We start from the raw sequence: 26,885 nt of genomic DNA on the forward strand, positions 1-26,885 counted from the left end.
TCCCAGCCTCTCTAGGCCAGGGAAAAGGGGCTGGGACGCAGGCCTTCCTACTCCACTGCATCCCAGCCCGGGGCCCTAGCAGCAGTGGAAACTCGCTGCTGTCAGTGATCCTGGCCGCAACACACTGACATAAGCTCTGGCAGTGTTGCAACCAGACTGGGGTCGACAGCCCCCAGGCTACTTCCACACTCCCCCTCGTAGGGTATCGGTTCCTCCGGGTAGGTAGCGAAGGGTAGGTTCAGCTCCTCCTCGGGGTAGCTGGAAAGGGGCAGGCTCGGCTCCTCCTCGGGGTAGCTGGAAAGGGGCAGGCTCGGCCAGTCCTCCTCAGGGTAACGGGCAAGGAGTAGGCTCGACTGGCCTGCTGCTGTCTCCCAAGCTGGGTTCTGTCGGTCGCGATCCAATGCTCCGAGGCTTTGCAGGACTGAACCCAGAGTTCCATGGCAAAACACCCCAGCTTTATAGTTGTAAATTCTCATTTGAGTCCATGCATTTTGCAATGTTATCCTGTAATCATTAGTCCTTAAGTAATGTTATTCTTTGATGATTATTGTCCGGCTTCCCATCGTTAACTCCTATTTGTTGTCTCGCCTTTGGGGGTGCCTGCCTCACCTCTGAGGTCGTCAATGCTGCTAACATGTTTAATATCGGATACAGTGGATGTTTTCTGATTGTCTCCTGGTCTTTTCAAGTCTCTTACTTCTTCTTGACCATCTGGAGATTTGAGATGGCTTTCACACCTTATCTTTTCACAAACAATCTCTTACAGAAACCTTCAAAGGTATACAGACAGCAGTATTGTATATTCAGCAGAATACATTGTAAATCAAGCCTTGCTAAATCTTATAACTAAAACAATTCACATTGGGGCTTCAGGCTGTCAACATTCCTCTAATCTTCTTAACATAAATACAATAGAGAATCCTGTCTCTTACTTCCTAATTTGTAATAAATATAGGAAACCATAGTAGCTTTATAACTTATTCTAAAACACAGGGTGACCATAATCAGTCATAAGGATTGTTCTGGTCTGTCATTCCTTTCTGCTATTCAAAAAGGGGTGGCTGACAGGATGAAATTAAATCATACATTAATTCTCATAGTACATTATAAAATCCAGCTCCTACATCATGGGATTTGGATCAGGTCCCTAAACAGAAGCTGTATGCACTTCTGATTAGTTCTTCAGTCAGCTGCAAGTATGTACAATGCTCTGAAAATGTAAGCTCTATATAAATGTGAAGTATCACATTATTTATTTCTTGGCTGAGGGGATAGAAATATCCCCCTAAACTATAGATTCTTTTGGGATGTGGGCCACATTAACCTGCCTTTTCCCTTGTGCTCTCTTGAGTGCTATGGTGAGATTCTGCCATCTATTGCACAGGGAGTAGAGGCTCCCTCCTCCACTTCCTCTTGTGTGCCAGTGAAGTAAAGGGTAGGATTTGGCCCCGTATCAGAGTTCTGAGATGGAACCTATGAATTTACAAAAAAAAATGGAAGATTTAAAGGGAGTCATTATTCAATCTATACTGAAATTGCTCAGAGTGATCATATGTCTAAATGCTGATAAGGGAATCCAACATGACAGGAGCTATGAAAATATGAAATGACTATATAAAATTCACCATATACATTGATTACAAAAATTGATTTCAAATTGAGAGACTGACAAGTAACTCTAACCTTAATAAATAATTTTATTCCAGTTTGCATGTTATATGCTGTCCAGTAAAGCAAATGAAGATAGAATTCTCTATCCCATCGACTTAAAAGAGGAGTTTACCTGAGTAAAGACTGAATAGGATTTGGCCCTAGATTTGCACTGCTGTGCAAAAACTCCTGAAATACACATGCAGCATACAGGGCCGGCTCCAGGCACCCAAGCACATGCTTGGGGCGGCACCTGGTAAGGGGCAGCCAATCTTGGGGTGGCGGGGGGCAGCGCGGCATTCCGCGGGGGGGGGGCGNGGCGGGGGGGGGGGGGGGGGGGGTGGGGGGGGGGGGGGGGGGGGGGGGGGGGGGCGGCGGGGGGGGGGGGGGGGGGGGGGGGGGGGGCGGGGGGGGTGGGGGGGGGGGGGGGGGGGGGGGGGGGAGAGAGAGCTCGGCAGGGCAGCGCTTTTTTTTGCTGCTTGGGGCAGCAAAAAAGTTAGAGCCGGCCCTGGCAGCATACAACTAAGGTTATATTCTACAGTTATATCTTTTGGGGTCTACACAGATAATATCTTCAAACTTTCTGGAACACTATGTACATGAATGTTAGCAGCAAATGGGGCTGTAATGGCCAGGGCAATATTTTCTTTGTCTTACTGTTTGGTGCAATATTGCTACTACGTTCCCTAAGGACTAGTATATGCATAGGGTTTTTTTATACTGATTTAATTGAACTGATTTAGAATCTGATATAGTAAGACTGGTACAAAATTTTGTAGACCAGATCTAACAAATATTTTTGGGAAAAAAATTGTTTTATTTTTAAAGTACAGGAACTAACTGTTGTGCTTCCTGCTGTTTTTCTGCTTATTAATTAACCTCCTTCGGTGGATGGCATCGCCCAAAGAAATAAAGTATAAATAGCTAACAAGTTGTATAATATTTTCAGAAAAGAATTAACTATTCTAAATGCCAAGAACTCCATTTCATGTAGCAGTAGCTTGTAGCTAACAACCTCCACTTTCCTCAGTAGATGTCACTAGATTCCAAGGTATTTCCAGGATGAGGCTAGAGGGTACAGAAGAATGTTGACTAGAGCTAGGCAAAAGTTTTCAGACACCTGTTTTTTTTTGCTGAAAAATGAAGTTTGGGGTCAAATTATACATTTCATTAATCTGTTTTCAATTTGCCAAACCCTTTTGGTAAAAAAACAGTAACCAAAGTCTAAACATTTGTCCCTGTTTTGTTTGTTTGTTTGTTTTGTTATCCTTGTTTATTCCCAGACCCACCCCAGAGCCCTCACTCCCATGCCCCAGCCCCAGAGCCCCCTCCTGCACTCTGAACCCCTCATTTCTGGCCCCACCTCGGAGCCTGCAGCCCTAGCTGCAGCCCTCACCCTCTCCCGCACTTCAATCCCCTGCCCCAGTCTGGTGAAAGTGAGTGTGGGGAGGAGGAGGAGAGCGAGCAACAGAGGGAGAGGGATGGAGTGGGCAGGGGCCAGGACAAAGGTGTTCAGGTTTTGTGTGATTAGAAAGTTGTCAACCTTATAAACTGCAGAGCAACCTTACAACCCGAGCCCCTGCAATGCCCAGCATGCTGGCAGTGTATAAGTACTGTTTTAAAATGAAGGGTTTGATACATTGCTTTAAAACAAAAAAACTCTGTATACCAAGGATCACTTTTGTCACCATGTCATTGGCATCAACTCTAGGGGAGAATGTGGCACCTATTTAACAGTCTGTGCCAATACTATACAAGTGTTTAGGACAGGAAGTGAAGAAGGAAATATCTAGTGGAAGCTGTGCTCTCACTGGGGGGCTCTGGTGGAGGATGGCCTAGGCCCTTCAGCGGTCTGGGGGGCTCTGGCTGATTGGGATGCAGGGGGCCTCTGACAGGCAGGATCTGTCGCTGCCCTGCCGGGTCCCTCCCCTGTGGCGGGTGACCCGGGAAGGCCGCAGGGCGGCTCGCCAACCCCCCCCCCCCCCCCCTGTTCCCCCCGGACCGTTTTGGTGAGGGCACCGAGCCCCCCCCCCGGAACCCGCGGATTGCGCCGCAGCTCCCCGGAGGCGCATTAGCCCGCGGACTCGGTGTCACGAGACGCCAGGCCGTAGCGGAAGTAGGAAGTGATGGTAGCGAAGCTCCGAGCTGGGCCTCGGGGGCTGCTCTAGCGGCCGTAAGGAGCCGGGCCCGGAGCCTGACATGGCGGCGCGTGCGCGGCTCTGCTCGCTGCTCGGCTCGGTACTGGCCCTGGCCGCGCTCGTGGGGCTGGTGACGGGGGTCAAGGTGAGCGGAGCGGGGGCTCCCCGGCCCGGCCGGGATCCCCGCAGACGGTCCGTGGTTGTCGGCGGATTCCCCCGCGGAGCCGGGGCCAGCCTCGCTCCCATTGCTGGCATCAAAGCGGCCCCGCCCGCCCCGCCAGAGCCCTGCCCCCTTACCCTGCCCTGCTGACCCTCCTCAATGGACTCCCCCGCCCCAGCAGATCCCGGCCCCGGGGAGTCTGGGGGCCGCGGGGGAGACGCGGGCGGTGCGAGGTGGTGACGGGGGTGACACTCTCAGCCTGGTGCCAACGGGAGCCCGGGGAATAAAGGCTCGGGGTTATTGTCTAGTTTAGGCTCTTACTGCCTTACAGGGCTGCAGACGGGCGCGGGGCTTAGGGCGAAGAGGTGAGCCCAGCCCTGCCCTGCCCTGCCCTGCAGAACTGGGCTCGGGCTTTCGAAAGCGGGGGCCGAAATACCTGGTTTGATTTTTAGGAGTTAATGGGCCCTCAGCGTTGTTGAAGATCGGCCCACTTACTTAGCAGACTAACTTTAGGCTCCTGTTTTTTGAAAATCAAGGCCTTGGCTTGTCATACGAAGTAATTGGGGAGGGAGGACTGGGACCAAAATCTTTAGTTAGGATGTTATTTTGAAAGGTGACATCTTACTTCAAGTATGTAAAAATATCTGCATGGGGGTGAGTTTATGGACAGTTGGGGTTTGTTGGATTGAATGTTTTAAGGCAGCCATGAATAGGCATGATTCACTCCATCGTTAATAAGTTTTGATATAAGAAACCAAATGAATCCCCTTTTCCCACTACCCCCCTCAAGATTTTTGATGATTGCATTTTGTGTGGATTTTCCTCAATCGCCCTTAAGGTCCAGCTCTTTATTTGTGCCCTCTTATTATTGAACTACTCAATTTCTCATTGAAGTTTTTGGCACCCATCTCCTTGACTATCCCTCAGAAGTTTGCCTTAGTTTACCTAATCTATCAGTATCCCTCAGGTCCCGCATCATCTGAACTGTGTTTTTGTATGGTTATGTAGGTAATGTACTCATAAACAAGGGTAAATTTGAATCTTAATTTTTATTAAACCAACATAACTTGCTCAAGGGACAGAAGGCTGAGTCAGTGTGAAGAGAAGCTTTCTCTGGTAGAGGACCACCACCTGCTAATTGATGTAAGAGAGGGATTCCAGTAATCCATGTTCTCTGGTCTGTAACTGAACATGTACATGCTTAGACAAACAGATACCTGGGTCTCATTACCAGAGTAAGTGTTTATATTTGTTTTCCTGGTTGAAGGGTCTTGGCTAAGCCTGAACTAGGATATGAGGAATTTGTTGTGCACACCATATTGGATTTAGGAGGCGACTTTAGCTTATTCAACCAAGAAACTAATCTTGTGGGCTTTCAGCTGGTAGACAAGCTACTTCTTCATTTGCTGTGTGTGTACAAGGTTGGGAAAATGGTGGATGGTTTTAGCTTTTTAAATGAAGCTCTTTATAGTCTGGTTTACTGACAACAAAAATCAGAGTTAGACATGAATAATAAACAAGAACAAAATGTAGATATTAGTCTACCAGTTGTAAAATTTAAGCTTGTGTTAATCTTGCAAGTAAACATTGTATTTAGTAAATTACTTGACTCTGACGTTCTGTATTAAGGCACTGTCAAAGTGAATCTGTCAAAAACAAGAGGACAAGTGGTTGACACATACCCATCAAATATCAGAGGGGTAGCCATGTTAGTCTGAATCTGTAAAAAGCAACAGAGGGTCCTGTGGCACCTTTAAGACTAACAGAACTATTGGTTACTTGCATCTGAAGAAGTGAGGTTCTTACCCACGAAAGCTTATGCTCCCATACCCATCAAAGAGCCCCTTTCTTGAGAGAAGGCTTCTGTATTGTGTGTATAGTCAGAATATTTATTGAGGCCCAGTTGTATAAAGGTATATATAGGGACTGTCACATGTACATCTTATTTCAATATTTGTTTGTATCTTGGTGAACCAGTTTTATGCAATATTCCAAGTGTAAGCTCTCTAGTCCTCTTTAGGGCTCCAACAACTTATGCTGTTTCATTGATCTAGATTGTCTTGATTTTCTTTTATCTGATTTATGTTTCTTTAGGTGCTCCACTGTTGACTAGTATCTTGTAGTAGGTGAACATTTACAACATCAATTTATTTGCCCTTTTTATCTAGCTGTGAATACTCTTCATGAGCTAATTGCCAGCTAAGCACTCCCATTTTATCTAGATATCTTGTATCTCCTTTTTAGTATTAGTTAGCCCTCCAACTGTCATGTAACAAGATGTAAATACGTGACATTACTTGTTGTCTTCTGCAGGTGGCTGGTGTGCAGTGTGAACAAGATTGGTTCTAACATCCTTTATGCCTTCCTAATCAATCAAGCTATATTCATGTACCATTACTCTGAGCTCATTGACCAAACCAGGATTTTATTCAGTGTACATGTTTGTCAATTCTTTTTTAGCCAGTAGTCTCTTCTGCAATACTTCGTTGAAATTCAAGTCAGCTTTCAAGCAGGCTGCCCGTTTTTGCTTTTGCTGGCTTCCTGTCCCTTTCCCAAATAAATTCATCTGATTTGTGTTTAAGCATGCCATCATTTATAAATCCATCCTGACCATCTTTGACCCATTCAGAAATCTGTTATATGTATGGACTTGAGGAAAGGGAAGGGATTTTTCCTTCCTATGTATATTTCAAATGGGAAGTAAGTTATTGGAGGCTTTTTGCTTCCAGTCCAATAATAACCTAAAATATGAAAACCTCAGTTACAACTTCTCCATGCCATAGTAAGCTGTTCATTTTATCTTCTTTCTGTAATTTTACTCTTGTGCTTCCTTGGGTTTTATTACTATTTTCTCCAAGCGTCCTGTCCTCATTTTCCAGTTTCCTCTTTCTTTATTTGGGGACCAGGGTGTCTTCTGGGATTCCCCTTTTCCACCTTCCACTTTGACCTCTCTGCTATTGTCTCCTTCATCCACCTAAAACAAGGACACTGTGCGTTCTGGTGAGCCTTCTAACAGTTTCCCTTACAAGCCTTTCTCTTTCAAGTAAGAATAATAGTCAATGAAGAAAGATTTGTCCACAAGGGGGTCTCTCTACCATTCTTCATTCAAGATGAATATTTCCTCCTTCATTCTTCTTAAACTGTTCTCTAGCTACACATCTGTATCTTCATTGTACAGCTACCATCACAAATTGATTAATTCAGGTACACCTATTTAAGTAATCCTTGAAATCCTATTGTAGAAAATAAAGTATATTTTAGAAATTCAGATAGTCTGTTCTTCCAAAGCAAAATAGGGAAGGCAAGCTACTCTTGCAGTCCAAAGTAATGGTAAATAATGCTGTCCTCGGGAGCCAACAAATCTTACCGCATTATAGGTGAAACCGCATTATATCGAACTTGCTTTGATCCACCGGAGTGCACAGCCCCGCCCCCCCCGGAGCACTGCTTTGCCGCGTTATATCCAAATTCGTGTTATATTGGGGTAGAGGTGTAATACAATTGCTTTTGGTATCGGTCCATTTTGTAGAAATTGGCTTCTGTCCCCAAAACAGCTAATAGTTCTTACATTTAAGAAAAATTGGTGATTACAACAGGTTTCAATGGACATGTGTGTGTAGTGTAGTATATAATATGCATTGCATCAACTATATGTTTTTGTAGAAGACTTTTTGATGGTTGATAACAATTTGTTCTAAGCATGTGTTTTCTTTACAGAATTCTGAGGATGTCCGATGTAAATGCATATGTCCTCCTTACAAAGATCATCCTGGCAATATTTACAACAAAAATGTTTCACAGAAAGACTGGTGAGTTTATGGAGTTCAGAAATTAGAAGGTGTATTCTCATTAGGGTTATATTGCACTTCAGTGGGTCATCCTTCATTAATGATTATATAGGGGATAGTTATTTCTTTTGTTGTGGCATGGGGAGAAATTTTATCCCATATATTAGTGGTTGATGCTCTCCCTCTTCAGAGTGTTCGCATTGAACTCGTTCTTCCTTCCCTGTTTTTTTTTTTTTTTTTTTTTTTTTTTTTTTTTGGGGGGGGGGGGGGGGGGAAGGGACATAATTTAATTTGGCTTCTTCGAATTGTTTTTAAAATGTGGAGAAAAAGTATAGTCATAGGACTGGGAGTTGGGAGATCTGATTTCTGTTCTATTCTGAGCTTGTTGAGTCACCTGGGCTCTACATGCCTGAACCTTCTCATGTGAGCAGTGGAGGAAAAGTAAAAACCAAAAGTTTTTTGAGGCCTAATTCATTTCTGTAAAGTGCTTTGTAATCCGTGGATGGACTATCCTGTAGAAGTGCAAAGTATTCATTAGTGACATATTGACCTTACCTTTTATCTATTTTTAAGAGACCTAGAGACCTCTGAGCATGATGGGAAACCACAAATTAATAGCTCAATCCTGCAAATGCTTTCACGTCTGAGAAACTCCATTGAAATCAATGGAACCTATCATAGGAGTAGAGTTATTCATGTATGTGTCTGCAGGATTGGAGTTTAATTTATTAAATCACTCACTCTCATCGGACGAGCGAAAAAGGTTTGGTAGAACCTACATTTTGTAGATTCAAAGCTTAAATTAATGTCATGAACATTATTTGAGTATAAAGAGCTTTGTCTAGTCAAGGCCATTATTTCATTCCAAATTATTAAATTTGTCACGGTAGAAATAATGTCATGGTGCAGTGATGAGACAGATTGAGATTATCTCAGTTGCAGCACACTTACGAAACCGTTTGCTACAAGCACTGCTGCTGATTTTTGTACTGCCCATTATTTCACTTCTCTGTAACTAAAAATTACTTTCTCAGTGGCTTGCATAATCTAGGATCTAGCAGAAGGCCTGCTGCTCCTATTTCATTAGGTAGACATTTTCCCTGAATTCAACTGGAGCAGAGTTGAATCTAAGGTTCCTTAGTATTGTCATTAACTGAAGGAAAAATCAGTTTTGAAGACTTGAACAATTAATTGTATGTGGAGAAAAACTGGTATATAATGGGTCTTGGATAACCTACTCTCCAGCTTTTAAATGTCATCTTGTAATCATGTTTGACCCCATTTGAGAACAGTTTATGGATTTGTGGGCTTCTTTTGAAATGTCTTGATGCTATTTCAAATTCCTGATTTACTTTTTCAGAGGAGTATGATGGTTGGAGAGTGCATTCATGTGTAATAAAGCTGGGAACTTAGTGCTGTACAGCCGGCCTCTTCTCCATCTGCATGAGTTAGTTTTATTGCTGAATAGGACAGTGATATACTGCATTCACTTGATATTTAGCTCAGTTAGTTACATCGTACTAAAGAACCAGATCAATTTTTAATGTGCCCGTATAAGTTATTCACCATATAGTGGCCGCTTACAATTGGATTATCCAGACGTTAAATTAGATTTTATATCCAGTGTGGTGTCTGTAATGTGATGATAATGAACTTACCATTAGGGAGTCTTATCAGGGCTTTTATTCACACTATTTTTCCAGGTTCAGACTTTGGACATGGTCCTGCAAAGTGCTGATGTCAGTATGAGTTGAGGATATCTTGACCTCACCAAAAGTGCTCACTTCTTTGTGGGGTCAGGCCCACAACTACTGTAGACCGTTCAGCCCTGATGACTAATGCGCTAGGCCGGCATAAGGGATGTTTTAATCTAATAATTGAATACACTGTGCTCTCGGATATCAGTAAAATGTTAACCCTTTTGAAGGAAGTATGTTTGAATGGGTTTTAGTGCCCAAGAGACTGACCAAAGTGGGATAGCCATGGGTTGGCATTTAGTGGGGAGATGGAGGTGAGACACTTAACACTGTTCTGGCCTAAAGAGTAAAACTACGATTTTTTCACGGAGGCCGTGGGAGTCACAGAATCCGTGACTTCCGGCAACCTCCATGACTTCAGCCCAGCCAGGAGCTGCATGTTCCCCCTGCTGCCCGGGGATTGGTCACATAGATCTCTAGCATTTTAATCTGGCCCAGCACTGTGCTAAATCTTAACTGAGCTGCCCTTGTAAGCAGATATTTTAAGGTTTGATAACCTGCTATTGACTTGTCATGTTGCTGTGAGTTATGGGCACAAAGGCAGAAGTTGGTTCCAGCACCAAATAAGTGTTATGCACCAAAAGAGAGTCTGGGATGAGAACTGTGAGCAAGCAAACAGTGACTAAATGAAAGGCCTGGAATTACACAATGCATTGGCAGAGCAGTTGTCTTGGGACAGTTGGTGTCCAATGCTGTAATTTATAATGACTGGATTATATGCCAAAAGTTTGGTCACCGCAAAGATCTTGCCTTATGTTTTGTTCAGTTTTTAACCAAATAATGCATGGGGTTGACGCTTCACCTTTATGTCAGTTTAAATAAAAAGGTAACTTTATTCTTTCTCTGATACATGTGTGTAACTCACATTGGCAAAAGTGGGAGTTCTGTTCACATATCAAAGAGAGACTAAACTCCGTTTTTCTTCAGACAACATCTATTTGTTCTAAATAGTGCCAAAAATGTGTTGGGTGCTTTACAGATCAGTAAGAAGATATGGTCTCTGCTCAAAATGGGCTTAAATCTGAATAGATGATATAGATGGGTAAGGAAATAAAAAAACTATTTGATGAACATGAGGAAGGGAGAAATGGACAGTAGCTGTAGTCACTCCTACCTTGCCATGATGTCTGTCAAAGTACACCTTGTCTGTCCTTTAAGTTCTGAGATTGCTTTTGTCATTTAAAAAGAAGAAAAAGTAAATTCAACCCTTATAATTTCCTTCCTTGATTCTATTGAGTGTTGAATATCCTGCTCTTGAACTTGTGTATTGTTTAAGGCCAAAAATCAGTGAAGCAAATGTCCTGTGCTCCATTCTTGTTTTTGAGATGTGGAGAAAACTAATGGAAATGCTAAGCTATGGGGGAAGTGAGGTCTGTTGCACTAACGGTGGCATCTTAATGTCTATTTCTCAATGTTTGAATAGACCAGTGTCCCACCTTGTTACACAGGAGGGCCACATAAATCTAAGCACAACCTTGTGTGGGTCAAATAGATTTTCAATATTTTAATAAGATTGAAAGTCACCTGTATTGAATTATATTTTAAGTTCATATGTATTAGGTTTTTTCTATGTACAGTCGTGTCTATTTACACACTTGTGTAAACTAAAATAATGTAAACATGACAACAAAACGCTAATGAATCGAACATTAGTATATTGTGTTGAAGCAGGCTCTGGGCCTTATGAAATGCTCTAGTGGGCAGTAGATTGGGCACCCCTGAATAGACCATCTATATTAGTTTTAATAAGAACTTGCTAGCTGGCTAACTAAGCTTGAGCAGCTAAGTCGCTATGTAATTTGTCTCATGTAAGTAAATTCAATTTTGAAAAGTTAAAATCTGAAAAAGTTAAAGCTTGAACTTTTCTAGGTAGTAATTTCTAACTCTTAATCAAAGATCAGTTTCTCTTGCCCCTTGCTGTGGAATTGGCATGCATTCAGAGCAGAGGGAACTGCCTAAGTAGTGGAGTAAAATCAACCAAACTGACTAAGCTATTTTTCTTTTTCCAGTGATTGTCTTCATGTGGTTGAGCCTATGCCCGTCCCTGGACCTGATGTGGAGGCATACTGCTTACGTTGTGAATGCAAATACGAAGAGAGAAGCTCTGTCACAATTAAAGTAAACATGCCATTCCACTGCTGTATATTAAACATTTCAGCCAGCTAATAAATGCACTACCTTTTATAAGTGTATCCTTAAAAACAAAGCATTCTTAGTGCTCTAGAGGCATTATAATAATTAAATTACATAATCTCACTTAAACTCAGAATAGCAGTAGCACTAATAGTTAAGGCTGAATCATCAGGCTTAAAGGGACTCTATTAAATACCTTAGTCTCAAAATTTTCCATCCCTGACATTTGCTAAGGGGGATTCTTGTTTTTCTAAGAATTCTGGGTATTTTTATCAGTTTACAGGTTTAATATCTTTCTCACCCTTTCCCCCACCTCCCCACGGTCCCTTGTTACGAAGATGCATATTTTGCTAGCTTGACAGACACAGTTGGCTAACTATTCTCAGCTCAAAGTGATGCTGTGCCCACAAAAAACAAATCAGCCATGTTAACTTTAATGGGTGAATTTAATAAAAATGAGCTCAAATTTGGGCAGGCAACCAACCTTTGGGACATCCTCCACCCAGGTCTCTTATCTGCCTTCTTCGTCCCTTTGTTGCTCTACCTCTCCTGTACCTGTTTTTGGCCATCTTGGGAGATCAGCTTATGGAGAAAGTTTTAAAGTGAATTTTGAAGCATAGATTTTGAATGTTGTTATGCATTGAAACAGAGCCCGCACTCCCATTGACATTATCCAGTTAATAATCACTGTGGGTTTCTTGTCCAAACCTAAGATAACTGAATGGAGACAAACAAGCTTGACTGCAAAGGGAACCCCTGAATCACCAGCCCACAACCGAAACGGAATGTTAGTCTTATTTTGAGATGGGATTTTTCTCCCCAATCTTTTGCAGAGAAGGAGCTTGAGATCTCAAGAAAGACTAAGACAAAATTTCCTCTTAATCTGTGAACTTCCTTTTTCTTTGTCATTTACTCCAAACACATTAATATTATTTGGATCTGTGTGTCTGTGGCTTAATTTCTTGAGGTTGTTTGTTTAATTTAGAGACATTGTCAAGGTTAATAGGCATAAAGCAGATCTACTGACTAATTTACAGGCATTTTGTGTGTCTTGTTGTTCCTTTGCTTTGGCTGACTGCAGAGTATTATGTGGAGTAAGTTCTCAGCAATAGTGAAAATTGTGCTTATGTTTTACTGCATGCAGGTTACAATCATAATCTATTTATCCATCTTGGGCCTCCTGCTGCTGTACATGGTGTACCTTACATTGGTAGAACCTATACTGAAGAGACGTCTCTTTGGACATTCACAGCTAATTCAAAGTGATGAAGACATTGGGGTAAGTTCACTTGAATTAATGCAATTGAACGCTTCCTTATGAAGGTTTTTCAATGGCAAAACAGTCCTCTTTTTCGAGGGACTGGTGGTAATCTTCACTGTTGCAGAAAGTTGTGTGGTCTCTCCAAGACCATTTCTTCACTTCCAATATGTCCACCCCATAAACAGGTGGATAGCGAGTTCAGGAGCTAGGGATTACCCTTTTCTCCCCCAAACCTAGATTATGGAGTAGTCCCCCTTTCTCAGAGCAGTCAAGGGAGGGAAAGAATAGGAAGTAAAATTTTCCTTACAGGGTTAAATGCTGCATTCCACCTGATAAGGGTTGCTATATTTTAGGTGGATTAGCGCAATGGTAAGGGGAAAATCTAAATAATAGATATATGAAGGGGTGTAGTCCTCCTTTGCTACTTCAACGTACGTTCGTTGACACTATTTAAAAAAAAAAAAAAAAAAGTTCCAGCAGTGAAATATTGTCATGAGGGGACATTTTATTTCAGTTAAGTCTTATTCTTATAATTTAGTTTCCTGCACGTGATAAGAATAGGTTCCCTAAGATCCCGTACAAACTGTTTCAAGAGGTCTACTTGGACTATGGAAATGGACCATTGGTAAGCAGTATGATGGCCCATGTTTGGCCCAGTTTGTTTGTTGTTAATGTAGACAAGACAAAATTGTCTTCAGCACCATAATGGGAAGGGTATTTAAGACCTGAAACATGGTGCTGAAAATAATGGGGGATTTTGTCCTTGCTACATTAGCAAATAAACAGTTGGTACCAGTTGAGTGGGGTTAGGGAGGACTATGTTACAGACAGCCATTGCTGGCCTGGGTCATTTTTTATGTTGTAGAGAGACTTACAGAATATCTATTAAAATAGAGAGATGACAATGCATTACAACTAATCAGCTTTACAAAGCTGATGGTCTGTTGTTTGCTATGTAGAGATGTTTGAACAAAGTAATGTAGATATGCTAATCTAGGGTGATGTTGCTGTGAAGCCATTATAGTCACCTGTTACCTTGACTGACTTATTACATTGATAGTGAAGCACTTCACAAAAGTATGAGCCAAACTCTCTCAGGGGAAGTTTGCTGAAGCAATTTGAAAAATCAAGAACTTATGTTTGCAGTCTAAGTATTAAGTATGTTGGGTTCCTAATCCATGCTTACAAGTAACTGCTAAATATACAAAACAATTTATCAAGTCTAGAAAATACACTGGTGTATTTACCATATTGTATAACCAAGCAACATTAGCAGGAGAGTTAAAGCTCATTTTGAGCATAGTGTAACTTTAGTAGACCTTAAAAGAGGAGGAAAAACATAAACAGGTGGATTTCAGTTTGCTTTATCTAAGTTTGCCAGCAGCTGTGACCACTTAATGTCCAGTTTAGTAGGGGGGTGGTGGTGGTGGTGGTGGTGCTTTTTTTATATAAACTAGGGAACAGAATAAAGAGATTAAAAGTGCTTGTTATGCCTTAAGAATATTGTCATTATTGCTTCAAAGTAAATAGTAAGTTAACAATGCAGCAACACTAAAAGGTGTCGCACAATTTTGGAACTCATAGCAATTTTGTTTACAGTGAAACAAAATGATGATATCTTTATTTACAAAATCTATTTAAAAGCCCAGTAGTATTGTGTGGCTGTCACTTTAATAGCTTTAAATCCAAACTTGGATAGTAGTCAAACCCTAATGGATCAGACTTGGTTTCCATTCATGCTCTGTATTTTTATTGCCTTAATGTGTTAAAAAGTTGCTTCCATCATATTTAGTATGGTGACTTGAACACTTTTTAATATGAATTAAAAGAATTATTGTCATCCTGTGTAAACCGAGAAGTAGATCACTTAGAATTCTGTCATCTTAGCCGACTACCAGTGGCCATCAGCCACCTTGATGAAAAGTAATCTTATTCTTAAAAGATGTAAACAATTATAAATATTTCCCTTCTGGAAATATAACTTCAATATCCAACATTAAACAATTACATTCACCTGATACTTAATCATGAAAACAATCAAATACTTTACAAGTCATATTAAAATCTTTAAATTATTTTCTCTAAATCATAAGAGGATCAGCACCAGCCCTCTTACAGATTCCAAGACCAGAAGGGACCATTGTGATCATCTAGTTTGACATTCTGTGCACAAGAATGTCTTGCTGGGAGTTTGGGATGGTCATTATTTATGTGATGTAGCAGTGTAAATTTTAACTCAAGGCAGTAAAAACATGCTTCAGACCAACACATTTATACATCATCTGTCCCTTTATTTTCCCTTTCTTTTTGAAGCAACATTTAATATGAAAAAATCCTTTGTATGAGCCTTGTGGCGTACCTAATTGTAGTATAAAACTGTCTGGTAATTTATGTCGTGATTTATGAAAGTATGAAACTTTCACAACTGTGTATGTGGGGTTTGAAATATGCCTGACTACCTAGGTTACTGCAGTTTGACTGTTATAATGTAATGCAGAGCTAGAATCTAAGGCCCTGATTCTGCATGGCCTTTTATGTGGTCAGACTCCATTTAAGTCAGCAGAGTTTTGGAGGGACCAAGGAGTCCATCTATGCAGATGTCATGGCAAGTCTGAGGTAGAAAAGAATATTTTCTTTAAGGGAGGGATTTTCAGAAGTGCTCAGCATAAATCTACCTCTGCTCCCATTAAAGTCAGCGGTAAGAGTTAAGGCACCACTGAGTGCCTTTGCAACTAGCACTCTGAAGCAGAATCATATTTCAGGAGTTTTAAAAATGCAAAATTGGCCACAGGCAATAAGACGTTTTCTGCACCATAATTACTGTAGACAACACCTCTCTCACGAAGACCTGTAACCTGGGTGTCATCTTCAGCTAGGTCCCAATCTAGATTTATGTCAGAATCTTGCTGCTTCTTCCTGATTAACATCTCTAAAATCTGGTTTAGTTCTCCATCCACATAGCTAAAACCCTTGTCCAAGCTTTCATCTCCCGTCTTGACTTCTGCAATGTCATCTTCTTTGGCCTTGACAAATGGTCCTGCTTACGTCCATTCAGAAAGCTGCAAAGATAATTTTCCTCGTTCCTGGCTTTGACCACGTTGCCCCTCTCTTTTCATCCCTCCACTGACTCCCCCTCTCTGTCACATCAAACATAAACTACTTGGCTTACCTTTCAAGGCCCTTTGCAGCCTATACCTATCATCTCATCTCTATCGAGTGTCAGCTCCTGCCTTCAGTCAGCCAGTCTTCATCTCCATCTTGCTAAACTTTCAAACAAGCACCTTTGTGCTTTCTCCCGTGCTGCCCCTCATGGATGGGAGGTGCTCCTGGGGAGCATCTACAAAGCCATTTCCACTGTCGTCCTTTGAATTCCTCCATAAAACTCTCCTTTGCTATGTTTACAAAAAAGTTAAGTTAGCCAGCTGCTGTGCTGAGACCCTCTATCATATCTAACCAGTATTTTCTAATTTTCCTTGTGCACCCCCATTGGCCCATCTGTATCCGCCTATTGTCTCTTGTCTAATACTTAAACTCTTTGGGGAAGGGAATGTCTTTTTGTTCTGTGTTTTGTACAGTGCCTAGCTGTCAAGGCTGGATCCCCACTTTGAACTTTAGGGTACAAATGTAGGGGCCTGCATGAAAACTTCTAAGCTTAACTACCAGCTTAGCTCTGGTTCGGCTGCCACCATTTCAATGGATTCCATTCCTGGGAAACCTTGAAAAACCTTCACCAAATCCCTGGTGAAAACAGATCCAAACCCCTTGGATCTTAAAACAAGGAAAAATCAATCAGGTTCTTAAAAAGAAGGCTTTTAATTAAAGAAAAAGGTAAAAATCATCTCTGTAAAATCAGTATGGAAATTAACCTTACAGGGTAATCAAACTTAAAGAGCTCAGAGGACTCCCCTCTAGTCTCAGGTTCAAAGTACAGCAAACAAAGATAAACACTCTAGTAAAAGGTACATTTACAAGTTGAGAAAAACGAAGGAAAACTAACACGCCTTGCCTGGCTATTTACTTACAAGTTTGAAATAGGAGAGACTTGTTTAGAAAGATGTGGAGAACCTGGATTGATGTCTGGTCCCTCTCAGTCCCGAGAACGAACACACTCCCAAACAAAGAACACAAACAAAAGCCTCCCCCCCCCCCCCCCCCCCCCCCCCCCCCCCCNAAAGATGTGGAGAACCTGGATTGATGTCTGGTCCCTCTCAGTCCCGAGAACGAACACACTCCCAAACAAAGAACACAAACAAAAGCCTTCCCCCCCCAAGATTTGAAAGTATCTTGTCCCCTTATTCGTCCTTTAGGTCAGATGCTAGCCAGGTTACCTGAGCTTCTTAACCCTTTACAGGGAAAAGGATTTTGGAGTCTCTGGCCAGGAGGGGTTTTATAGTACTGTACACAGGACAGCTGTTACCCTTCCCTTTATAGTTATGACACTAGCACAATGGCATCTTGGTCTATGAGGTGCTACCTCAATATAAATAATAATCCATTTAAGGGTGAGGTGTATTGCTGATCACTGAGTTGCTGTACTCAACATCATGTCACAAATAAAATAACCACTTCTGAAAACTTCTTTTTTGCAATAAAACAAGGCAAGGTATAGAAATACACAAGCTTCAAAATTGAGTCTCCTTTGCTGTGTTAGCACAGTGCATAGTTTATAATGATGTTTTTCCATCTGAAACGCATCATATACATGACCTTTTCCAATGTAGTTTTTAAAACAGAATTTTCTTTGTCCAAACCATTTTGGGAGCCAAATAAAAGGTTCTGTTCCAAATGTCTTTGTTTATGACTTGGGATTTTTTTCCAGTAAATAAATCCAGCTTTGCAGATACTGTTAGAAAAGGGACAGTGTAAATGCTAAACAAACACTCAGTTGTTCAGCTCTTTGTCACTTAGACAGCTGTATTTACATGAAGCAGTGGGTTTGGTTTAGTGACAGTAAACATCAGTGTTTTGGTATTATAGGGCATCTTTGTGCGACTATTCAAAATTACTTTACAGTAACAGGTTAAAATCTGGTAGTGTGCTGGCTAAGCAAAGACGCGGGCTCCTCAGTTCAATTTTAAATTGAAGTACCAGCATGAAAACAAATGGGAATGTCCAAGTGCCTTGGTCAACAATTTCGGGCTTCATGTTCAAACAGGTGCTAATGTATGTAAAGCTGTGTGCATGTTACTTTTGAGTATGTAGTAGTGGTGCTTTTGCCTACAAAGTCAGCCTGGGCCTGCTCCCATTGAATTCAGTGGCTAAATTCCCATTGACGTCACTGATGTAGGATCAGATTCCATATGACCATTACTTATTACTTTGAGACACCGACCGTATGAAAGGTGCTTCAGAACATAACACTAAATTGTTTTATATAGGAAATCCACAGAAATTATTTTCTATAAAACGTTGAAATATACAGTCTATATCCAGTTAAAGCTTGTTTTGCACACAAAGCTGCCTGGCAAGCTTGCATAACTTATTTTATCCAGAAGAATAGTGTAATTAACAGTAGTTACGCAGTGAAATTGCTGAAATATAAATACTACTTTCTGCAATTGCAGGATCACCAACCTTTTGCAAATGCTCACGATGTGCTGGCTCGTTCCCGGAGTCGTGCCAATGTGTTGAACAAAGTGGAGTATGCCCAGCAACGTTGGAAGCTACAGGTCCAAGAGCAGCGCAAATCTGTCTTTGACCGTCATGTTGTGCTCAGTTAATTGATGACTAATTCAATGATGACCAGAAGAAAGTAAAAGGGACTAAAGGAAAGAGCTGACTTATGTCTTCCTGATTCTACCACTTTTGAATGATTTGTTACTGGCAGCAAAAAAAAGTGTTAACTTTGTAAGAATGTTCTGGAGTGGAAACTATCAAAAATAAACAACAAAGTTAATTAGCCAAAAGCTGATAATTCTTTACATTTTTTTAAATGGCATTTACTAATAGAACTAAAAATAAACAACTTACTCTAAGGTATCTTTGGATGTAACTGTGGTACCTTATTTATTATGACTAAGATGTTTTTAAATGTAACTTATACGGTTTAAAAAGCACCAGAGAGCATACTCTGTAACAAAAGATCAGTTACAACACACTAATCACTTTACTCATTGAACTTTTGTAAATATACTCAGTTTTTCTCCTCACTGTTTAATGCTGTGTACTGGAAATCTAAATCTTGCAGTGTAGTTTCTGACATTGACATTGGCCAGTTGTGTTCATCATTATGTTTCTTGCACTGTTACTTTGAAGATGTTTGAATAGCAGCTGACCGTTGCAAGCTTAAGGCAAAACTTAAATGGACAATGACTGTTGATGATAAGCTGCACACTTAAGGTACTGTGATGTAGATAAACTAATGCAGTGCATATTAAGGCAGCGCTTTACTGTTTTGCTTTGATCACTTAGTATATTGTATGTGCTACCTACAGATCTCTTCCCTGTCTCTTCATGGATAAAGTCTCAGGAGTTAGTGTATGATAAAGTATATATTTAAAAAATAAACTCTGTATTTGTCTGGGTTGATGGTATAAGGCGTATACTCTCCAGCATCTTCTGTTATCTTGGGAGTTAGGTGTATTTTTTAACTGTGATGCTGTACTCATCCCTCTGAGGTATACAGCCACTGGATAACTAACTTTCATATATCCTCTTTGGAATGGAACAATTAAAGATGATCATGATTTTTGAAAAACCTATTTGCAGTATCTGTATTTCATCATTTCTCTCCCTCATCACACTGCATGTAAATTTCATATTTAAAATAATTTTGCCAAATGTGCCTAAGATTATAAATGATGTGCATTGTTTGTAAATGTTCAATGCTTGGGTGACGGAAAGAATGGCTCAGAAAACTGCTAATATACAGAGTGCTTCTAACCTCTGATTCAAATCCAGGTCCAGGCAGTAGTGGCTGCAAGTTATCACCCATCTGAGGGTTCTGTGCTGTGTAAAATGAGCTAGCATCAGTCCAATTTCTAGTGAGAGTTCACATAAAATCACCAGTTATTACTGCCTGGCACTCTTCTTGGCATTTTAAACAGCAAGGTGGAGGACTAAGTGGGCACAGAAACTTAAATTGGCTGTTGCAGCTAGAGCTAGTCCATCCATATTAGCATTTGAGACACTAGCAGGGCCACATAAAGGCACTTCCATACTAGCAGAATCATGAGTATTAACCCCCCTCTCCCCCGCCCCCAAATCCCAGTAACATGTAGCCACTAACCAATGAAAGGTTAACACCAGTGGGCTGACAGTACAAGTAATCAAAGTTCAGGAACTACTGTTCCTCTTCCCCCCCAACCCCGACACACACAGTACCCAAACTGGTGACAATGATGCACTTGACATCCATTGAGAAGAAACAGTTGCAGTTCCTTGTTGCAAGGGTTCCTATTGCCTACCACTTCAGATAGCAGCAGCGGCGGAAGCATTGCTCCTTGATTGCTTGCCTGCCTGCCTGTCTGCCTTCCCTCACAAGACATCAGCAGGTGAAGTGAATTTTTAGGGAGATAAACAGAGGTCCCTACTGCGAAGGCGTGAGGATATTTTGAATCCCAAAGACTAATCTTTGTTCAGATGCAAAGACCGCTTCAAGCAGAATCGATTCTCTTAAGGCTTGAATGGGCCTTACCAGGAAAGAAGAGTGTGTATGCGCTTGTCTCTTAGTAGTGGATTAGCTGTCACTAATTTTACTGTGTATTTCAAGTGTTCAAGATAAGACTCTGCAGTATTATGATCTATAGCAGGTCTGATTAGTAAATGAGTCCCAAATTTAAAAAAAGGCTACCTTCCTCATACTAGACTAGAATTGAGGCTTTCAAAATGAGTTAATTTACACATACTGAATTCTAGTTAGAACTTGTCTATAATACTTGGTATAAGTTATATAAACTCATTTAGCACAATTAATAGGTAATAGTTGCCCACTTAGAGTTGCACTTGCTGGTAAGGATGCTGCAATTCTGTGTTAGGGTTCCCTGGTTCTCGCCTCAGCTCCACCCTGACCCTAGGATTCCCTGGTTCTCGCCTCAGCTCCACCCTGACCCTACTCTAGGAACTGTTCACAAATTAGGGATAGCCAGTGGGATACACACCATCTGTATGGCTACTGGGAATCCTCCTGAGAGGATATCCAGGCAGTTTCTATTCCTCAAGTAATGGAAAGGAGTGGAGAAGGGTTGAGAATCTGGCCCAATGTTGAGATTTTGGGATTAGCACACCAAAGTGGCAATTTAAAGATTACTCAAAGCAAGATCTATCTTGTGACACTACCATAAAATCAATCTAGTTGCAGATACCAACATCATATAGCCTCTTGTTCAAATATATTGAGATTTCTGTATTTAACAATGAAAATCTAACTGAAGTGCTAACTAGTTTTTACTCTGTTAAATATTTGGGTGTAAAATTCAATTAAATGAAAAGTGCATTCATTATAGCAAATTGCTATAGCATATGGATCCAAGGGCTATAACTAAAATATGTTGCTGATTACTTTCTAAGATAGCTCAATTGTATCTAATACATTGAAATGTTCTAGCCCATAATTCTAATATTTGTTGCCATTATAGCTACAGTGTGGGTGGAAAAAGCTAAACCAGAAAAGAGCAGATCTAAGTGTAAGCTACTTTGCATATTGTCAATTGACTATAAATTACACCAGTCTTTGACTCAACAAAACAGCATTGGAACTACATAGTTCAGGTAAGAGATTGTCAGAGAAAGCAATATGTATTTGAAAATATATAGCATTATGGCTTGAATAAATATCAATCAAAACTGATGTAAATAACTTCAGTCAGCTATTTAATGAGTTCTTCAAATAGTCTATTTGTAATGTGTATTTAGAATTACCCATTGTTTGATAAAATAAGTTACACTGGCAGGTAAGAATCGAAAATATTAACTTTAAAACTTTTAATTTTCAATGCAAAATTCTGATATTTTACAGACATTTTGAGCAGCCTGAAAATTCTGTTTCCTTGGATTACTTGAGAATTTTCTCCATCTCAAAACAGGTGAGTCTCTCTAGCAATGAAACAATTTTCATGCTCTTTGATTTTGTATTTGTCTTGGACGTTAGGATGGCAGATAGTGTTTTGTGTAATCCTGTTGTGCAGCAAAAGTGGTAGTGCCATCCAGCCAATGCTATGAATTTCTGATTTTTTTTTTTATTTTTTTGCTATACAGTGCACATGTAGATTTTATTTTAGGGTAATATTTAACATTCACATGTCAGTAGAATATAATCAAAGAAAATAATTCATTTTCTTCTAATATTAACAAAAGGAACAATCACCATTTGCTGGTTTGAATTTATCTATAATAGCTATATGTTCACCTCAGATTTTCCCTCATGTATAGCAAGTTAATTTGTCTTCTGTCACTGAACATGAATTTGTGTGTTCAGTGCATGTTTCTGCTACAAGCTAGCCTATGAAAGCATCTGTTCTAGAACATATTTGATTTTCTCTTTTAGAGAGCTTTTGGTGAATATGGATTCTCAAGTCAGTGAAAGTTTTAGTAAAATCAAAACTGAATTAAAACAGTAGTTGTGACTGGATACACAAATATTTTGATTGAACATGACTTTACACATGGGAATAATGTGCACTTGGGATCTGAAGATAGGCCCAAACTTTGGTCACACAATTCCCTCCCTTTTGAGTATGGAGGGTATGAAAGTATTAGAAAATCTGCTAAAATAGCCCCAATTCATTGTGAAGGAGTTGACTCAATGGTGGCATTCCCTCTGTCAGGTAGCAGACATCCCTCTGTGTAAACACTGAACACCTAGTGCTTGGCAATTTTTTTTAATGAGTAATGGAAGTAGGGCATTTCCAGTAATGCTTTTTAGTTCTCCTGCCTCTTTTCCCTTAGAGGGCATGATGGAACCTGACTACTTTAGATGGTGAAACCTTGATGACGTGGGGGTGGAAGGTAGCAAAAGGAAATCAGGCTGGTCGCTATACAGGCAAGGATTGCATACAGTCACTGAAAACAAATAGTGGTGGTATGAATTTGCAGCTAATTTTTTTTAAATGGTAGCTTTGTTAGAAAAACTACTGGAGGGCTGAGGTTAAACTACTCTTATAGTGCCTTGACAATCCGTAGAAGTACAATATAACTTCGTATTAGAGAGACGATTTTACTGTCTCTCTCAAACTTCCAAGTGTGATTTGAATAGTTAAATACAAATCCTGAACAATTAATTCTGTCATATCTGCTGTCAGGCAGATGTAGAGAGAGTATGTGGTCCTCTAATGGGCCATCGTGAATTGAAGGGAGTGCGGCTCTAAGCAATACTCCAAAGGGAAGTTCATTCACTTATGGTAGAAACCCCTGTCCCTAATAAAACTAACAAACAAACATTTTTACAACTGGAATGTAATCTGAATAACTTTCTTTAGCATTGTTTAATACTGGCTATTAAGATGATCCTCAAATAATCCCGTATCAACTGGGGGGGGGGGGAGATGATGCCGACTCTGCAAAACAGTCCTGGGTACAGGAATCCATAAGGAATCCCCTTCAGAGGAGACATGTGGAACCAGTGTGTCACTTTACAGACGCAAAAATAAGATTGAGGTCCCTGCACAAAGGAGTTTTCAATCTAATTGCAACATAATACAGTGAGTGAAACCATCAAACGTAGGTGAAAAGACAAAATAAGGGGAGATTTTAAAACTCTTGATGAATGTTTTGTTTGATTCAGTGAAAGTTACAGGCACTTGAGTGGTAATGTTTTTTGGGGGAATAATGGGATGGAGAGGCTGTTTACTTTGCCAATGCGTGATGGGTGTATGGCAGTGCCTGTCTCTCTCTGAGTGGCAGAATGCTAACTGAAAGTGGTGAGGGTTGAAGAGGGAATTGAAGGAGATTGAGGTCACTAGAGGCACAGGAGGAAGGAACAAGAATTCAGCCAGTTTTATTTTATATAATGCCAGCTATAAGTATTTTTTGTCAATTTCAGACTGAGCTGGACATATGTTTGGAAATGAAGAGGATCTGGTGTTACAAATGCCAAGTAAATTAGCTTAATTGTGGTTTCCTTTAGGAGGCTGAAGGGATTACTTTATCTTTAGCCAGTGCTTAGTAAATTTCTATAGCATATGCTGGTGATTATGCACTTTTGTGTGTATGTGAAGGATGCTATTCAAATAGGACATCATTACACACCATGTGGCAACCTCCCAAACCATTCGATAATATCATAAATGCATTAAAATCCCTCCTTCTGGAAAATTATTAATTATAATTTGTATTATTGTAGCACCTAGTCATGGACTAGGACCCCATTGTGTTAGGCGCTGTACAAATACAGAACAAAAAGACAATTCCTGCCCCAAATAGTTTACTATCTATGCCAGTAATAGAACCTAACCCATTTAAGTAGTTGTAGTGTATGAATCATTCAATTAATATGCAAATATACATTTCCAGGTTAAACACAAAACTCAATGGATAGTAAAAGCTACTGTAACTTCATGGACAAGTTGTCCATCTACGACTCACAACATGTACAACTGACTAGGCCTTTCGGTGGGGACCCTTTTGTCACGTTTCATGTGTACCCTGAGACACCTACCCAGTTCACTTGCTCTGAGGATTTGCCACTACTTCCTTTTACATCTGAGGAGTTGATCACACAGAACTTCTATACTGATCCTTGCAACTTTCCTTACCAAGCGGCCCAGGCTAATTATGGCAGAGGTGACTATTCTTATGGACCAGCTTTCATCAGAAAGAGGAATGAAAGGGAAAGGCAGAGGGTTAAGTGTGTCAACGAAGGATACGCCAAACTCCGACGTCACCTGCCTGAGGAATACTTAGAGAAACGGCTCAGCAAAGTAGAAACACTTCGAGCTGCAATAAAATACATTCACCATCTACAATCTGTTCTGTACAGTGATTCTGCAGTGACAGAGAAGAATAACCTGGAACTGGGCCATACTTCCAAGGCAATTGCCAGAGAGATCCAGTTTTGAGGACTATCTGAACTGCTCCAGGGAAGAAAAATAATCACAGCTGAGGCTAACAACAATCACATTATTGGTGACACAAATATTTCTGTGAAACTGCCACATTTTATGAACTGTACAAGGCACACATCTCTACCAGTCTACTGGGGAAAGAGTTTAAATTAACCTACAGGGGATTACACTGAGATGAGAAATACTAATCTACAGGAAAATTAAATGTAAACTCTTTTAGTTAATTCATGGAAATTAGAAAAAAATCCTTTAACTTTGTTAGTTGGAAACCGAAAGTATGACTATATATCATTTTTCAGAAAGGAGCAAATGTATACGCCATCTCAGTCTGCACATTTTAAATAAAGTGTAACCTTCTCACGGATGGGGCTCAGCTTCTGTTAATTTTCAGGGATGTTTCATTTTCGGTTCATTTCCCCAAAGAATCTCTGCCCTAATTGCTGCTCTCTTCCTCAAAATACACGGGACAATTTTTCCCCCCAAGTTGCTTGTGTATTGGCCTAGTGGATATAGCCCACGACTGGGACTCCAGTTCTGCCACAGGCCCGCCGGGTGAACCTCAGCAAGTCAGTGCCCCCCTCTGTGCCTCAGTTTCCTCAATTGTAAAATGAGAATACTGACCTTGTAAAACACTCAGATCTACTCATGTAAAGTATTATAAAAGTGAAGTATTATTATTTTATTATTAAAAAGGGGTAAAAACACTTTCCAAAATATAGTTACCTGAATGTGGAAAAATGCAACATTTTTGGAAATGCAGCTCTATCCTTTTGTTAACCAATTATTTTTTGTACTTGAACCCTGGAACTCTTATTTTGGTTGTAAACCCCTTTTTTCCTGGCCAAATTCCAGTCTGTGAGCCAGATTCCATCACCCATACTGTCAGTGAGCTTAGTTCATGAGTTATCTTGTTGAAAATCACTGAATATGGATTTACTTACTAACATAGTAAGATGCCACTCCGAGGAGGGGTGGCAGAATCTGGCCCTGGGGAATGACATCCTGCAAGCCTATATGCCTCTGCACTTTCACTAGGATAATGTTTTCTTTACTTCTTGTCCTAAATTGTTGCTCTGCACTCTTAAATAACTGACAGTTTCACCCTACAGCTAGCTGCATTTCAGCAAAGTTTTCTAGTTAGGGCCTACTCACATGAGAGTGATGGGGAAGATGTAGCCCATGGTTTGCAAAGAGCTTTGACATCCCTTGGGTTGAAAGATGCTATATTATTTATAGTCCTATTTTACTGATATTCAATAAAAAGGCTCTCCATGTACCATAAGGAGAGCAACTGCAACGTGGGTGCAGCAAAGTACTGAGGAAAAAGGCATTAGCATCTGATAATCTAAACCAGATGTGGCTTTTCCTTTAGGCCCAGCAGTCATGTGTACACTACTGGGTTTATGGAAGCAAAAAGCTATTTTTACCATGACACAGAAAAGGAACATTAGTCTACTAATCACTATTTGCAGTACTATCCCTTTAAGCGTGGGGCAGGTCTCTAGTGCACACATGCACATGTATCTCTCTCCATTCTAGCTGAAGTCTTGAAATCTACACCATTGTTTTTGAAGGCTTAAAAGTTTTGTTGCTGCTACAGCCCATATTGGATCTGGTAATGACCAAGTTGTCTTTGCTCTTTTCTGAGTGAAAACAACGCTTTAAGGCCAAGAGTTTCAAAAATAGGATCTTCAAGTTCAGGTTCCTGAGTAAGTGGCCTGATTTTCAAAACATTGGAGCACCAGCATGCCCCAGTGACTTCATGCCTGAAGTCCTCAGGAGGAGGAAGATAGCATGACTATTTTCCAAGCTTTTGGACAATAGGATTGTAAGGTCAGAGGTAATTCTGCTAGTCATCCAGTTGTTTTAAATTAATTTCCTTAGGACAATCATCTGGTTAAAAGACTATGAAATACAACTCTGATGAAACAGATGGGAAATAGAATTTTTTTACATTCATAATTCATGCAGCAAACCCAGAGGTGCCAGGGCTATGAAC

The 26,885-nt window shown here is 40.6% G+C and overlaps 2 protein-coding genes across 4 annotated transcripts; both read left to right on the forward strand.

The window, feature by feature from the left end:
• Positions 1-3,733: 3,733 nt before the first annotated feature.
• TMEM9B (TMEM9 domain family member B) lies at positions 3,734-19,586 on the forward strand. 2 transcript variants are annotated; one of them, XM_034770070.1, is made up of 5 exons: positions 3,734-3,933; positions 7,666-7,757; positions 11,503-11,611; positions 12,771-12,905; positions 18,452-19,586. In XM_034770070.1, exons 1-5 carry the CDS (start codon positions 3,850-3,852, stop codon positions 18,605-18,607), a joined length of 576 nt encoding a protein of 191 aa, XP_034625961.1. In that variant the 5' UTR covers positions 3,734-3,849; the 3' UTR covers positions 18,608-19,586. The 2 variants fall into 2 exon arrangements, with proteins under 2 accessions (XP_034625961.1, XP_034625962.1); XM_034770071.1 differs by lacking the exon at positions 3,734-3,933 and adding an exon at positions 4,399-5,183.
• Positions 19,587-19,668: 82 nt separating this feature from the next.
• On the forward strand, positions 19,669-25,237 carry ASCL3 (achaete-scute family bHLH transcription factor 3). Of its 2 annotated transcripts, XM_034770072.1 has the most exons (3): positions 19,669-21,596; positions 21,844-21,910; positions 24,336-25,237. In XM_034770072.1, the coding sequence occupies exon 3, from the start codon at positions 24,353-24,355 to the stop codon at positions 24,878-24,880; it is 528 nt and encodes a 175-aa protein (XP_034625963.1). In that variant the 5' UTR covers positions 19,669-21,596; positions 21,844-21,910; positions 24,336-24,352; the 3' UTR covers positions 24,881-25,237. The 2 variants fall into 2 exon arrangements, with proteins under 2 accessions (XP_034625963.1, XP_034625964.1); XM_034770073.1 differs by lacking the exons at positions 19,669-21,596; positions 21,844-21,910 and adding an exon at positions 21,919-23,524.
• Positions 25,238-26,885: the final 1,648 nt, after the last annotated feature.

The sequence above is a fragment of the Trachemys scripta genome, chromosome 4 (genome assembly GCF_013100865.1).
Source record: "Trachemys scripta elegans isolate TJP31775 chromosome 4, CAS_Tse_1.0, whole genome shotgun sequence".
NCBI classification, from domain to species: Eukaryota; Metazoa; Chordata; order Testudines; family Emydidae; genus Trachemys; species Trachemys scripta.

Coding starts and splice junctions, on each gene's coding strand:
- TMEM9B (XM_034770070.1), top strand. CDS start 3,850: ATGGCGGCGCGTGCGCGGCTCTGCTCGCTGCTCGGCTCGGTACTGGCC. Junction 7,758..11,502: donor AATGTTTCACAGAAAGACTG/GTGAGTTTATGG, acceptor TTCTTTTTCCAG/TGATTGTCTTCATGTGGTTG. Junction 12,906..18,451: donor AAAGTGATGAAGACATTGGG/GTAAGTTCACTT, acceptor CTGCAATTGCAG/GATCACCAACCTTTTGCAAA.
- ASCL3 (XM_034770072.1), top strand. CDS start 24,353: ATGGATAGTAAAAGCTACTGTAACTTCATGGACAAGTTGTCCATCTAC.